A 14547-nucleotide genomic window follows, 5' to 3' on the forward strand; every position below is an offset into this window, starting at 1 on the left:
GTTTCCAACTAAGATGTTCAAATTCAAATCTACCCTCTCTCACCTATCAAATTATCAAAGAAGAAAATAGAAAAATAAAAAGAACTAATGCAAAATATTGTCATGCAAATTTTCAATAAATGGTGTAAAAGTCTTGGAAAAGATTTCTCTCTAAATTCCTATTGTATCTTTTTATTCGAGACGAATTTTGAAAATCTAACTGTTGAATTGCATGTTCTTATTATTTTCTCAATACTTGTAAATTGTAGAATTCTTAAGGGAAAAGGAACTTAACCAAACATTTATACTCCAATTTTAAACTAGGGATGGCCCAAGGCCTAGGCCTAAGGCTCCCACCAAAAAAAAAAAAAAAATTTACCGTTAAAAAAAAAAGGCTTCGTCCCCCAATGTAAAAAGCTAAAAATTTTATAAAGTTATATATATATATATATATATATATATATATAAATGAGTTAGGTTCAAGTTACACCACCCAATAACTTGTTATTAAATTCATATTTTAAGAATCCCACCTGGTGAACTTTATAATTAATATATTTGTGTCCTTGTTTGCCACAAAAGTAAATTAAAATTTACAATATTTCTAACATTCTCAATACAAGAGACAATAAATAAAGAATATTTTTGATTTTGTTTTTTTGTTTTTTGTTTTTTTGAGAAAGAAGAATATTTTAGTTGATTTTGAGATAATTGATAAAATCATAGTGATGTAAATATATCAACCTAGTTTTCCAATTCTTTTATTATTATTATTATGTTTATGGTTATGTTTACTTTATGGTCATGTTCATAGTTGTGCTTGTATTTGTATTATTGTTTTTTGTTGCACATATATTTTGCATGATTATATATTTTCTTATTCCTCACATAATTGTATCACTACAACAAAATTCAATTGAAGAAAATAAAGTGAATGCATGTTTGGCCATGAAAATGAAAGTGGATAAAGGTAGCTCTTTCGGTATTTATTCTTTTTAAGATTTTGATTTGGATAAAATACATTTGATTAGTTAGGACATTTGAGGATGAGGAGGTAATCATAATAATAATAGGGCAAGAGTATGAACATTACATAAAATAGGCATATTTAGTGCATTTTAGAGGCATGATTCCCTATGTATTGGGCCAAATCAGACTATTACTTAAGTCGGTTTTGGAACTATTCGCCCAAAAACCATTTGTATTTTATGTTGTACGAGCAAGCAATGGCTTGAAAGTTGGGGTGGTCACCATATTGGATCCTGTGCTAAGTGGAGGTTGTACCTCAACAAGGACACGTGGCTCATTGATGGTTGTGGGTGGGTTCACTTTTAATCTGGGTCAATCATTGTCCTCTATTTTTACCAATCTCATCACATTGGTAATTTACAGAACACGCTTTCTAAATTTATTACTTTTTATAAATTAATAAATGGTCATGACCCTGACAATGAATATTGTTAAAACCATTCCAAACTATACTATTCCTAATGCAAGAAACAACAAAAAAAAAGCATATATTTTTTAAGATCAAGTGGTTGATACAATCATTTTTATGTGAATGTTTTGACTTAATTTATTGTTTCATTGTTATTTATATAATTAACTATGTGTATATTTATGAATATGTTTGTTTTGAGAATTTAAGTTAGAAAATTCCATGACTTAGTAATATTTTATCAAGTTTGTAATATCGCTCTGTTTGTTTCACTGGAAAACGTTTTGTAAAGATAGTTTTCTACATTTTCTAGTGTTTGGTGGCACAAAAAAATATGGTCAATGGAAAACAATTTTTAGTCAATGGAAAACCCTAATAAAAATAAGACTTATTTTTTATAGGTTGTTTTCCAAAAAAAATATTTTGGAAAACAATCTCTCTCTCATACATTGCATCTCCTGTAAATATTATATTCTTCTGTAACTGTGGGAAACATAGTTTTTTGGTGTCTTCTCTCTCATGGTAAGTTCACTCACTTTTTCTCTAATTATATATATTTTTATTTGAACTTCAAGCTTGATTTTTTTTTTTCTCAGAAAATTTCAGTTTGATGGATTCCAGGCAAAAGTTACTTATTTTTGCATATAAAAGTGCAAAAAAAAATTTTAAAAAAAAGAAGAAGAAGAAAGAATGAATGAAGTAAAAGACGAAAACTTTAAACATAGTGCCTATATTTCTCTAAATTGCTTTTATATGGGACAATCTTTACAATAAATTCATAATATTGTTATATAATGAATGATAATTATTTAAAAGAGTTGCATTTGTTGGCAAATACATTATGCAGATACTATGCAGTGATGATATATTATGTAGATACATTATACATTATGCAAATACATAATTAAGAGTAATATTGAAGACTTGTGGTTGACCATTGTAGGGGCTTGGGCTCGAGTAACCAGTAATGGCCCATTTGACCAAGGTCCAACATTGTAGGGTTAGAACCAGTCCACTGATGAATGCATGAAGGACCAACAACTTTTGCTCGGGGCTGGTTGGGCCCAATACTAATTAATAAACTGAGGGGGCGTGATGTGGGAGCGGACAAGTTTAGGTCAGTAAACGAGCACAATTAGTGCCTTTGGGAAACCCGCTGTCGAACACAATTCGGTATCTGGAACAAGTTTCAAGAGAATTACATTAGTTGGTTTACCTAATACACATATTTTAAATTATTCAAAAAATATAAAAAACATTTGCATACCAAACACAAGAAAACATTCTCAAACTCATTTTCAAGGTCGTTACCAAACATCGGAAAATGGGATAGTTTTCCAAAAAATGCTCTTTGGAGAATGAAACATTTTTTAGAAAACGTTAATGCTAAAACAAAAAAAGTGTATGTGTCAATGTCTAAGTTTAAAAGGCCTAAGACGTAGCTCAAAAGAAGTGTATGGTAACTCAGTTTTAGCATAATGTTGCGTTCAATCATGAGTAACATTTAATTCGTGAAATCTAGGGATCTATTGGATGCTTAAAATGACAATATAGGGAAAAAAAATCCATTGCAAATATCAATTCGGAAACTCAATTGCTTCAAAAAAAAAAAAAAAAATCAAAAACTCAAAGAATCATCGAAGTTACACACTTTTAATGAGTTGACTTGATAATCAGGTTAACTCTCAAAGAATCATCCATAATTTGATCAACCACAAATTGTAACTATTTCTATTTCCCAACTAAGAAAACACAAATCTTTATGAGATGCAAAGTTTTCCTTACTTCAATTCTTTTCTTTAACTTCTTGGCAGCCAAACAGAAAGTTATTCCAAGTTCCACAAAGAAAGAGAAATTTGGGTGAAAAATAGCATAGTTCTTCATGATGTTATCAGATGGGTTGGAATGTGGGATTATGAATAGAGAATGTAAGGTATATTGTGGACACAATGAATGGAGTGGCCACCTAGTTTTTGTAGTGATCTAGGAACCACATATATAACATCCTCTCGAGGAAGGACATTTTATTTTTACTGCCAAATATATAGGTTTGGAGTTAAGGTACGATCTTGGGGAGGTATTAGGCACCCAAAACCGTTCAACCTTAAGGTTGGCTTCTCATCATTGTGTCTCATGTCTTAACCCTATTAAAGGCATACTCAATATTGTATCTAACTCTCACACACACTAGCATACATCTAATCACTCAACATGGCATCAATCATCCCTAACCATACATCTATCATGACAATCAAACAAGACCTAACATACATCTAATCATGGCATACCCTATCATACATCTAACAAACAACCTAACATTCATTTAATCATGGCATATCATCACAAATCCTAGCATACATGTCATGGTATCAAGGTATTTCATCACACCACAAATCCTAATCATACTCCTATCTCAAACATAAACCCTAACATCATATCATCATATCCATCCAAGGCAGAAATATGGGCATTAAGGGATCCAAACAAACATGTGATAAAGCACATCTCATCAAACAAGCATAATTCACATCTATCATTAAACAAAACCCTACTCAAAGATACATGTTCATGTGAATGCATGACTTACCTTTACTTACCTTGTAGCAACTCAGCACCTATGGCATTATGCACGAGCATATGAGTGCGTGATCATGGTACTGAAATAAAGACAACACAAAACAAATCCTAATTCTAACATGTGAAAGGCAAACATCTAATCAATCATGTGAAATAGAAGCTTTAAAAGCACAGAAGCATGGAAAAGAGTCTAAACAAAAGTATTCATGTGAAAGTAGAAGCAAAAACAGAAAAAAAAAAACAAAAATTAGGGTTTCTGGGTTGGTTTATGCGTACACATGAACAACCCTACATGCTCATAATCAAGCTTGCATACGCAGCCTTGATCATGCGCACGTGGGTTATTGTCCAGAAACCCTAAAAACACAGTAAAATAAAGCAAACTTCAAAACACGATCTCTAGCAACCTAACATGCTTAAAATATAAAGAAAACGTAAACCTAGTCTAAACAAACATATTACAAATATAAACAAGGCAAAGAAACGGATTAAACATAAGCTAAAAGATAGAAATGAAAAGAGAAGTTCAAAAATGGATACCTCACAGAAAAAGATCCTAGGCTTGATTTTTTACTGTTCCCTTCAGTTAAATCTATCAAAAACTAATAAGAATGTGATTAGTAATCTTAAAATTTAAAGATCAAGGCCAGAAAAGGCCCTAATCAAATAAAACTTACTTGAGAGGTACCATGCATGGCTATTTCTAATGAATCTTAGTGTTTTCCCGTGGGATTTCTGTGTGTTTTTGAAAGGTACCATGTATGGCTATTTTATATTGGGAAAATGGGGGGTTTGGAACAAGTCTCAGACGATGTGGTATTCGTTCCTAACCTCAGCCTTTAATGCAGAGAACTTGCATTTCTGGTGTTTCTGAAACCCTACTTGTGTGCGCAGGCTCGTGCCTGCGTTCGCAAGCTTCGAAGTTGCATACACAAGTTCATGCCTACGTATGTAGGCTTAGGGTTTTTTTTTTTTTTTGGCCTTTATTTTCCAAAAATGGATTTTTAGCTCATTAAAAAGTTATATTTTCCATTTTAACATCTGTCAAGTCAACTTGTAATCTGATTAAGCCCTAAACCAACCTTGGGTCTTAGAATTTCAGCATCATTGGGGAACAAGAGCCCGAGTCATAAGGGGTACATACAAAATGTGGTGTCTACACATATTAAAAAAATGTTATATTCCAAGACTTATTACAAGGTTCAAATTTTAGAAGATAAAAAAATGTGGTGTCTAAAATAGAAATGATGAAAAATAAAAATAAAAGAGAATAGAGGTTGAGGTTGACAAACTGAATAAATAAATAAGTTTTTGGTGCCTAATAATAGCTTAAAAGTATAATATTAACTTAGTTTTGGTAGGCATTATCACATCTATTTTGAGTTTGTTTCCACAAAATAGATGTGATAATTGAGAAGTAGCTTTTGAAGAATTTAATGAGTCAAAGATGTGTGGAAACATAAAAAGAAAGAGTGAAATTCAATTTTTTAGAGTTTAATTTCGAATGGAAGCTTAAGAACCTAAGCTAGGGTTAGGGGTGAATCCCAATGTTGTAAGTTGTCCACTATTCAATCCAAGCATGTTTTTCACGTTTTGATTATTGAAATCGATTGTTCTCTTTCTACAATCTCTCTAGTAAAACGTAGTAATCTTATTAGATATTACTTTTGCCATAGTATTGCCTCTAGGGTATGCAATGTTCTTGAGTTTTTCTAGCAAAGTTATTATTTTCTAGGCTAAATTGTTGGAACAATTGATGAATAATCAACCAAAGAGAGTTTTGTTAATAAAGCTTAATTCTAAATCTTCCAATAGTATAGTTTATGTGTTTACTTACATGATTGTGAACTAAATTGGATTGGTAGTGGATGCTTAACAATATTGGTGGACAAACCCTAATGCCCTAGTGATTCTAATTATTGAATTTTATCAAACTTTCTTTTTCCTAAGTTTCAATCATATTTTTCTATATATTATTGGTGCTTTTGACGTGATTTTGTTTTCCTTTTCTCGATGAAACAACAACCTTAACTACACTACAATTTCTGCTACAAAATTGGACGACATCAATGTTGTATTATTTGTGTAACATGGTACACGAGTATAAGACAATTTTAGAGCATACTCTAATATGAGTTGCAAACAAAACAAATTCTATTCCCAATTTTAGTAATACTAGTTATGATGGCATGTGTTTGGTTTATAAGAAAAGTTCCATTATATTAGAAAAAATAATAGTAATTTATCATGTGGAATTTAAGGAAGATTAATTGTAATCAATAACAATGGAACTCAAGAAGGAAGTTTCACACACGTATACACTTAGATTAGATTAGAGTAGAAATTCTATCTTGTAAAAAAAACATATATATATATATATATATATCATTTGGCTACTTCAATGGTAATCCAAAACATTTTTAAATGCTCCCAAAGGAAACCCAAAAGAATGTGTACATTATTAGCCAATTAAACTCCATAGTCCATAAACCACTCCAAAAACCAAAAAGGTCATAATTTAAAATCCTTTGAAGAAAAGAATCATGAGACATATATAACTATAAATAATTCAAAATTAAAAGTTGTTTCTCAAAAGTAAACCACTTAGCAAATGACATATTGCTTATAAATGAGTAAACTGGACATTACACAAGGCAATTAATATGAGGGAGTGAACAGGAAATGCTGCACTGTGGTTAGTATGTGGTAGCCCTAAAATTGGACCCATGAATGAACCATATAAGTGATTAAAAGCAATTTATACAAAAGCAAAATCATAGTAATATAATTTCTACGCACACACAAAGGAAATGTAAGCATAATTAATTCAAAAAACTTCTTAAAAATTTAACACCATTATCTGAAAATGTCAAACGAGATTGAATAAAGGCTGGACAGATTAGTCTATTGAGCTTGGAAGTTGTGAATACTGAATATATAGGTGCAATACTATGACAATGAACTTTTATAAGACAAGCTAAGTACGGAAAAACATAAATTCCTATTCTCTTCATTCATGTTGTCAACTTTGTCCGGAAGAACTATGGTAGAATAAAATCACTCAATCTTCTTCCTTCATGAATAATATATATGCTCTCCATTTTAGATTTGTCTATTGTTCCCATGATAGCTAGAACTTTATGTTTTGATATCTTTTTGAGTGGGAGTACTCAATCAAAACCAACAACGAAGAATTCCAAGCCATTCATGGCTGCTTCTCTAATGTGAGCTTCCAAAGATGGGAACACTGCTCAGTGACATTAAATGTGATGGTCTGTTATGGGCCACAATAAATATTGTTTCTGGGAGAGTCAATGAACATTTCTTTTAAGAATTGAAGTAATGACTAGTCAACCTACATGACCAATCTTATCAAATGTTTGTGGATTTACGTCTTCAACATAGGAAGTAGTTGGATGCGCTTTGTTGTTGACCCAAGAAGATGTTGTTTGAGCTTCATGGTTAACCCGATACATCTTATTTGGTCCGATCAAGGTTGACCCCAATATCTAATCTTTGATTTTTTAAAATCTAACGTGTCAAATAATCAAATGGTTTAAACATAAGGTTTTATAATGACAATAGTTATAGTTTTTAATTACTAGTATTTGAAACTATGCATGAATGACTTATCTATGTTGCATGGGTTTTAGAGAAATAATATATTTGAGAAATGCTGAGAAAATCATTCAATTAAACTTTTAATTTTTTTTTCTTTTATGCAAAGATTCCTTCTTGCTTAAATTCTCCAATTCTCTCCATCTTTTAGTCAAATTTGACACACAATAGCACAGAAAATCTATGTAAATCACAAAAAATCATATACATGACCATTAGTTTTTTTTTTGGGGGGGGTGGGGGGGGGGGTAAAAATCCATCAGGTTTTTTTTTTTTTTTTTTTTTTTTTTGGGTTAAAAAAAATGTCACGTGTTTCACATGTGACAAAAAATTAAAGTGAAAATTGTAAGCTTCTAAATGGAAAAGAAACTTAACCAAACTTTTATACTCCAATTCTTTCCAATTATTAACTAAATTTGAGACAGGATATTCTAAAAAAAATCCATGTAAACCACACAAACCAAATAAATGACCAATGTATTTTTTAAATGGTCTCATATGAGTCACATCTAATGTAATAATAGTTGCACTAAATTCATTATGAAGCTTGCCTGTTAGGAAGAAATATTTATGATTTCAAAACCTAGAACAGGCCATGCTTACTTGAAAAAATGTGGATTGAAAGTTTTGCAGCAATTTACTGTCAAATAAAAAAATTAATTGGCCTTGGGGATATAATTTTAGAAGAGTGATGGCCCAATGGGATTGAAATTAGATTGGGCCAGCGAAGGAGAGGAAGTGAGTCAAGTGACCATACTCATCGATCATGGTTGTCTTAACTTTGTTGGCCTGGTTCCTCAACGCGTGGGTTTTGATCTGCAGGTTATATTAGGCTTCTTTTTGTACCAATTTTACGGGCAAAAATGGCCCATTGGCATTGATTTTTGAAATATTTAGCAACAGAAAAATATCATTTTTGTGGTACTCGAGCTTGGTGAGCTCGAGTACCCCATTTTTCTGTTCCAGCGTGGCACCTGCCGTTGGCATCTGAATTTGAAAAATAAACTTGGTACCCGAGCTCAGGAAGCTCGAGTACTGCTCAGCCATGTCTCCCTATTACCCCACACTTAAACCATCTGTTACCCACAATACCCAACCAAGAACAGAGCAAAACATACCCACAAACACGAAACCTCTTAATCTCGCTATCTCCCTCTCTCAATCTAAAGCTATTTCCACACAAATACTCTCATTCTTCCTCTCAATCTCGCGATCTGCCTCATTCTCCGTCGCCGCCTCGCTCTCGGCCTCTCTTCACCCTCACCCTTACCAGAACACAGTCTCACTCTCACTCTCACTTACACCTAAACGTTCAAACCCCAAACGTTCAAACCCTCACACCCTCACACCATCGGCGGCAGAAATTAAAAACGTCGTTGTGATCGCTTTCGCGTATCGATGATGGCCGGGGGAGTGGAATCGTGGTCTCCGTCGCCGTCGCGCCTGAGGGAATAGGAGAAGGGAAAGTGGTGGTTGTTGGAGGAGCGATGGTAATGGCCTTTCCGTTGGATGACAGTGGTGCGACGTCGTCTTCGTCCTCATCTTCTTCTTCGCCCTTTCTTCTCCCTGTGTCCGACCAATTAGGGTTTTCAATTTCATTTCACAGAGTCGCTACGCGGACCATTTCCCCTTCAATGGCGCTTTGTAAGCTCTCTCTCTCCGAAAAATTTGAGTTCTTTTTCTCTTAATTTTCACTAATCCAACTGGTTTTGGCGCTGCAATTCCATGTCTTGGTTTTTGTTTTAAATTTTCAAGAAATTTCATACTTTTTTGAATTTTGGTGCATAATGTGTTGTGAAGAACTTAGCATGTTGATTTTTTTGAAAGAAGTTCTAATTTTTTTATCTGGGTTTTAGTTTTTGGTGAATAATGTGTTGTGAAGAACTTAGCTAGTTTGATTGTGTGGGTGCTGTGAGGTTGTGGGTGTACCGCTGCTACATGCCTCTATATCTTCAGAAAATTTTTTACTTTTCCAAAAAAATAATAATAACTATCATAATACATATTTAGGCACCTACCTCATATGCAGAAGTATAGAACAGTTTTATCCAATGGAACCAAGTTACTGTGAGATTAACATCTCATTTCTACCTTTGAGCCAGCTGTAAACTGTCTTAACTCTGTTGAAGTGTGTTTAATCTGCCAATTGAAACTTATAGAGACCCCATGTGACCACTTATGTATTTTGAACTACAATACTGTGACTTGTTGGATATGATTTATTTTTTTCCTTAATATTAACAAACTAACTGGTGGTAACTATGTACCTTGAAATTGGTCGAATATTTTGTCCAATACAGTGGAGTATTTTTTTCTCCCTATTCAATGAAGAAAATTGAATGGTTTCTTGAAGACTTATTCATAGCAGCTCCAAATGATGGCTTTGATTTAAGTTCTACAATGAGTTGATCTGTTGTATTTTATCCTTTCTTTAAAATGATATCTTGCAGTATTCTCATTTATTTAGATTTTTACTATGTAATGTAAATTTGAATTTGTGCATAATTAATTTGGTACAGCGAATTCAATACGCAAAAACGAAGTCAGATTGTATTGCTAAAGAAGATGGAAGCTATGACAAGAAAAAGAAGCAAGAAGAAAAAGGTGAACAAAATTCATTTGGCATTTTCTATAGTGCAAATCTTCTATACAGTTAGTAGCTATGTCCTGTATAACATTGAGGTTTTTGATAGCATATGCTATGTTGTAAATATTTATATTCATTTGAGATGCCTGAATCATTACAAGTTTAAACATATAACCACGCTGGTTACAACAAATGAATGATGGGATTACTCTTTAAGAATGTCGAGAATGATTTTCCTAGTGGGAGATGAGGGGGTATAAGAACCCCGCTGGTTACAACAAATGGATGATGGGATTACTTTTTAAGAATGTCGAGAATGATTTTCCTAGTGGGAGATGAGGGGGTATAAGAAAGCAGAAATTTGATAACGTCACCACAACAAAAACTATAATACCAATTGTTTTCAAAGTATAAAGTTTAAACTAAATGGAAGCCTCTCCTCCCCTAAATCCCTAAACGAGGAGTGCAGAGGGAGGTTACTGCTCAATCCTATATGGGTGCATGAGCGGTATTTGCCTCCAAAAATATATAATACTTGACTATTATTTGTATGTTATTATTATAAATAAAAATAAAAATAACAGTCGGATCATAATACCACACAGATATTCTATTTTCCTGATTGAATCCAGTCCCAATTCTATGTTATTTTGTATGTTCATCTGTGTTCTGTGCTTACCTAAACTTGCATGTCCAGCTGAAAGAAAGCGGTGTGCTGAAGAAGCGCAGCAATCTACCATGCCCAATGGTGCAAGTGCTCAAAATGGGGGCTCAACGGTAAGTTTTCTCTTGTTTGCATTGTCTTCTATTACATACACGTGTTTCCCCTCTCTCTGTGGACTGACGGGCAATCAAATATCATAGTTTTCTTACATGGATGTGTGACAGTTTTTATTTGTTACACTGGTTCTGCGATCATCTTTTTAGGTTGGATCATTAACCTAAAGATATCAGGAATGTAATGGTGGATCTGAGATCCCATTTCAAAACTTTTACATATCTCTCACCTACCATTCAGGCACCATTTTTCTTTTCTTCTTTCCAGAAGAGAGTTTGAAAATAGCGTCGAATATGATTGTATCAATTTGGATTAAAGTGTGCCTTTGTGTTGTATGCAGGCCTCATTCCGCCACGGGAACTCAAGTGCACAAGAAGCAGTTGCTCCAAACAATATACTCTTCATAGAGAATTTGCCCCATGAAGCCACTAGCATGATGTTGGAGATGCTTTTCCAACAGCATCCAGGATTTAGGGAAGTCCGAATGATTGTAGTGAAGCCAGGTATCGCCTTTGTAGAATTTGAAGACGACCAGCAGTCCTCCATGGCAATGCAGACCCTTCAGGGCTTCAAAATCACTCCTCAGAACCCCATGACCATCACTTTTGCCAAGAAGTAAAGCAACCAAGCTCGGTGTACCAATCTGACTATTTTGAAAATTGGCAGCTTGGTACCCGAGCTTGGTGGACTCGGGTACTTCACAAAGTACCCGAGTCCACCAAGCTCGGGTACCAACAATTGTAAATGGCTTCAGTAATATTTCACATGGCAACAACTGACTCTTCACATGGACTTGTGATGTTAGTGCAAGAGTCATTATGGTCATAAAGTGTACAAGTAAGCTGGTGAGGGAGAGTCAGAAGGTACCATTTGCCTTAACTTAGTGGTTGGCGTCAGACAAGTGGGCAGGGAAAAAAAAGGTGAATTTCACTTAAATTTGGAAGATCAATTGCTCATTTATAGCTATTTTTTATTATTATTATTTTTTTTTTCATTTTTGTTTGAAGATTAGAATAAGTGTTTGTAGATTGTAAGTGTCACTCTGTCATAAATTTATATTAGAGTAATGTTACAACCATAATTAACAATTTGTACAAAATGTTGATGTGACCAACTTGTTATTGGTTTTTATTTAGGCCTACCATTAATATGCATTTTTTCATAATAGCTTAATCACTCACCACAACAGTAGTTTGTAAAAAAATTTGAAAAATAGTTTGTATCTCTAGCATTATTCTTTATATTATATGTCTATGAGAGTATATGTAATATTGATTGTGTGCATTATTTTTTGTTATAATGTTATTTGTGTAAATAATAATGTGTGTGGAAGTTTGTGTGTACAATATAAAAATAATACTTATGTGGCTAATGAAAAAGTGACATGGCATTTATAATTTTACTACAAACACTTTATAAAAACTGTGGGAACTTACATGTCCTGATACAATTGGATTTTATTTATTCTCATGACAAAAATAAAGAAAAAATAAAAAAAACGTTGGCTTCATTGTACATTAATTTTTCGTCAATCAAAAAAAAAAAATAATAATAATAATAATAATTAACGCCAACCAAGTTCGCGTTACTTGGTGGCGGTCTTTGTGAAGTACCCGAGCCCACCATGCTCGGGTACATTCTGCATAAGTTTTGAAATAGGCAGATTAGTACCCGAGCTTGGTGGGCTCGGGTACCAATCTGGATAAAAAATTGAAAAGAGACTGATACAAATCAGCAGCCTCTTTTCAATATCCAGCTTGGTACCCGAGCATGGTGGGCTCGGGTACTTGACTAGACTTCCTAAAAAAAAAAAAAAAAGCCACTAGCAGAGTACCCGAGTTTGGTGGACTCGGGTACTTTGCAAAGTACCCAGGAGTGGCCCAGTGTAATTTTGAACTTACGCAGATTGGTACCCGAGTCCAGGAAACTCGGGTACCAATCTGCCTAAGTTCAAGATCACCCAGGTACTGGGCCAGCGTAATCTTCAAGTTAGGCAGATTGATACCAAACACAAACAATATGCTAAATTCCACGTACGTTTTCCAACTTCAACTACACTGTGACCACTACAGAGATCAATCGCATTATGCAATATGCACTATGAAGGTTCAAATGCCTTTTAGCATTCAGATGTATATTTTCCAGCAAATATTTCCAAAGCATAAAAAGCTAGACAAATTCATTCTATACAATAGTATGTCAAAACTTGACACAAACCAAAGCAATTTGGGAAAAGGGTGAACTGAAACATTTTATCTTGATGCATTATTTTATTCCACCAGCAGTAGAATGATTACATGAGAACTTCACATATGAGCAAACTTACTTCTCTTAAGCTTATAAGAGATGCAATCTGTACAGAATCAAAGATCTGTAAAACGAGAAAAAAGAAGTGCAAAAACATATGGGACCACAAACAACCCTGTGTGCAAACAGAATCCAAGATCTAATGTAACAATATGATATAGAGAAGAAAGTTGGACCTGGTTCTAAAAATTTGAAATTTTAAACCAAATAAACAGATCATGCACAAGCATGTGCATGCAATATGCAACAAAGTACCAATTTGCTTCTTGAGACCCACCATAGGCTTATCATAAAATGGAAAGTTCTGCATTTGACGCACTGCATTACTGGCAGCTGTTATTTCGGTAAACACAACCCATGCTTGGCCTCGAAGCTTGGGTGTCTTCAAGGCAACAACATCCAAAATCCTTCCATATTGTGAGAATAAGGCATAAAGGGATCTCTTCAATTCTGTAAAAGAAGGAAGAGCTGAATTAATACAATATGAAGATAATATAATGAAAATGTAATCACTCAGCCTCCATTTGTTTTTATGTAAACTATTTTCCGGAAACTGTTTTTCAATTTTTCTTATGTTCTGTATAATAAAAAATTACTAGTTAACAATAAGAGTTTTCATTGTCAACAGAAATTACACCAAAATCGTGGATAATGATTTACATTTTGGGAAAAGTAACCATTTTTCAAAACTAAGCCAGTGCCCCCTTTCTACCTCTCCTGACCAACACCCTCCCCCTCCCCCACTTTGCACTGCCACCATCAACACTCCCCACTCCCTCAGCTACCACCCTCCAGCTCTCTCATACACACGCCCCCCCCACCCCCCACAAAAAAACCATCTCTAAAATAGGACAGATTTAGGAAATTTGTTTATGAGTAATTGTGGTTGTTTTCAGGAATTAAAGTTGACATGTATGCAGTCATTTCCAAGGTGTGTGTGTGTTCCAAGGCACATGGACACGCAACCCCTTTTTCCATATCCTTGCTTCCTAGCTTAGAATCTCCTAGAAATTCTAAACTCAACAAAATTCCAAAAGAGCCATAATTCATAGGGGTCGCAGAAAGTAGAGTTTTGCTCTTGAATATAAAATTACCCATAAATAATAAAATAAAAGCCCAAATTATAATTGTAAGCCCTAAACTTCTAATTTCTTGTCCTTTTAAAACCAGAGGAATCTTACTTCAATTGGTCATGTGACACGTGTGTGCCCCATAAGATAAATTTTGAAACAGACAAATTTGTGAAGTAACAATGAATTAGTC

General features: G+C 33.9%; 1 protein-coding gene across 1 annotated transcript; it reads left to right on the top strand.

Annotated features, from left to right (window-relative positions):
- Positions 1–8311: 8311 nt before the first annotated feature.
- LOC115985142 (U2 small nuclear ribonucleoprotein B'' 2-like) lies at positions 8312–11635 on the top strand. Its single transcript, XM_031108109.1, has 4 exons — positions 8312–8434; positions 10132–10216; positions 10897–10976; positions 11318–11635. Exons 1-4 carry the CDS (start codon positions 8312–8314, stop codon positions 11594–11596), a joined length of 567 nt encoding a protein of 188 aa, XP_030963969.1. The 3' UTR covers positions 11597–11635.
- The last annotated feature ends 2912 nt before the right edge of the window (positions 11636–14547 follow it).

This window comes from Quercus lobata, chromosome 4 (assembly GCF_001633185.2).
Source record: "Quercus lobata isolate SW786 chromosome 4, ValleyOak3.0 Primary Assembly, whole genome shotgun sequence".
NCBI classification, from domain to species: Eukaryota; Viridiplantae; Streptophyta; class Magnoliopsida; order Fagales; family Fagaceae; genus Quercus; species Quercus lobata.

Excerpts from the sequence above, each read along its gene's own strand:
- LOC115985142 (XM_031108109.1), top strand. The coding sequence starts at position 8,312 with ATGGGATTGAAATTAGATTGGGCCAGCGAAGGAGAGGAAGTGAGTCAA. Across the intron at positions 8,435-10,131 it reads GCGTGGGTTTTGATCTGCAG|CGAATTCAATACGCAAAAAC; the intron begins GTTATATTAGGC and ends AATTTGGTACAG. Across the intron at positions 10,977-11,317 it reads CTCAAAATGGGGGCTCAACG|GCCTCATTCCGCCACGGGAA; the intron begins GTAAGTTTTCTC and ends TGTTGTATGCAG.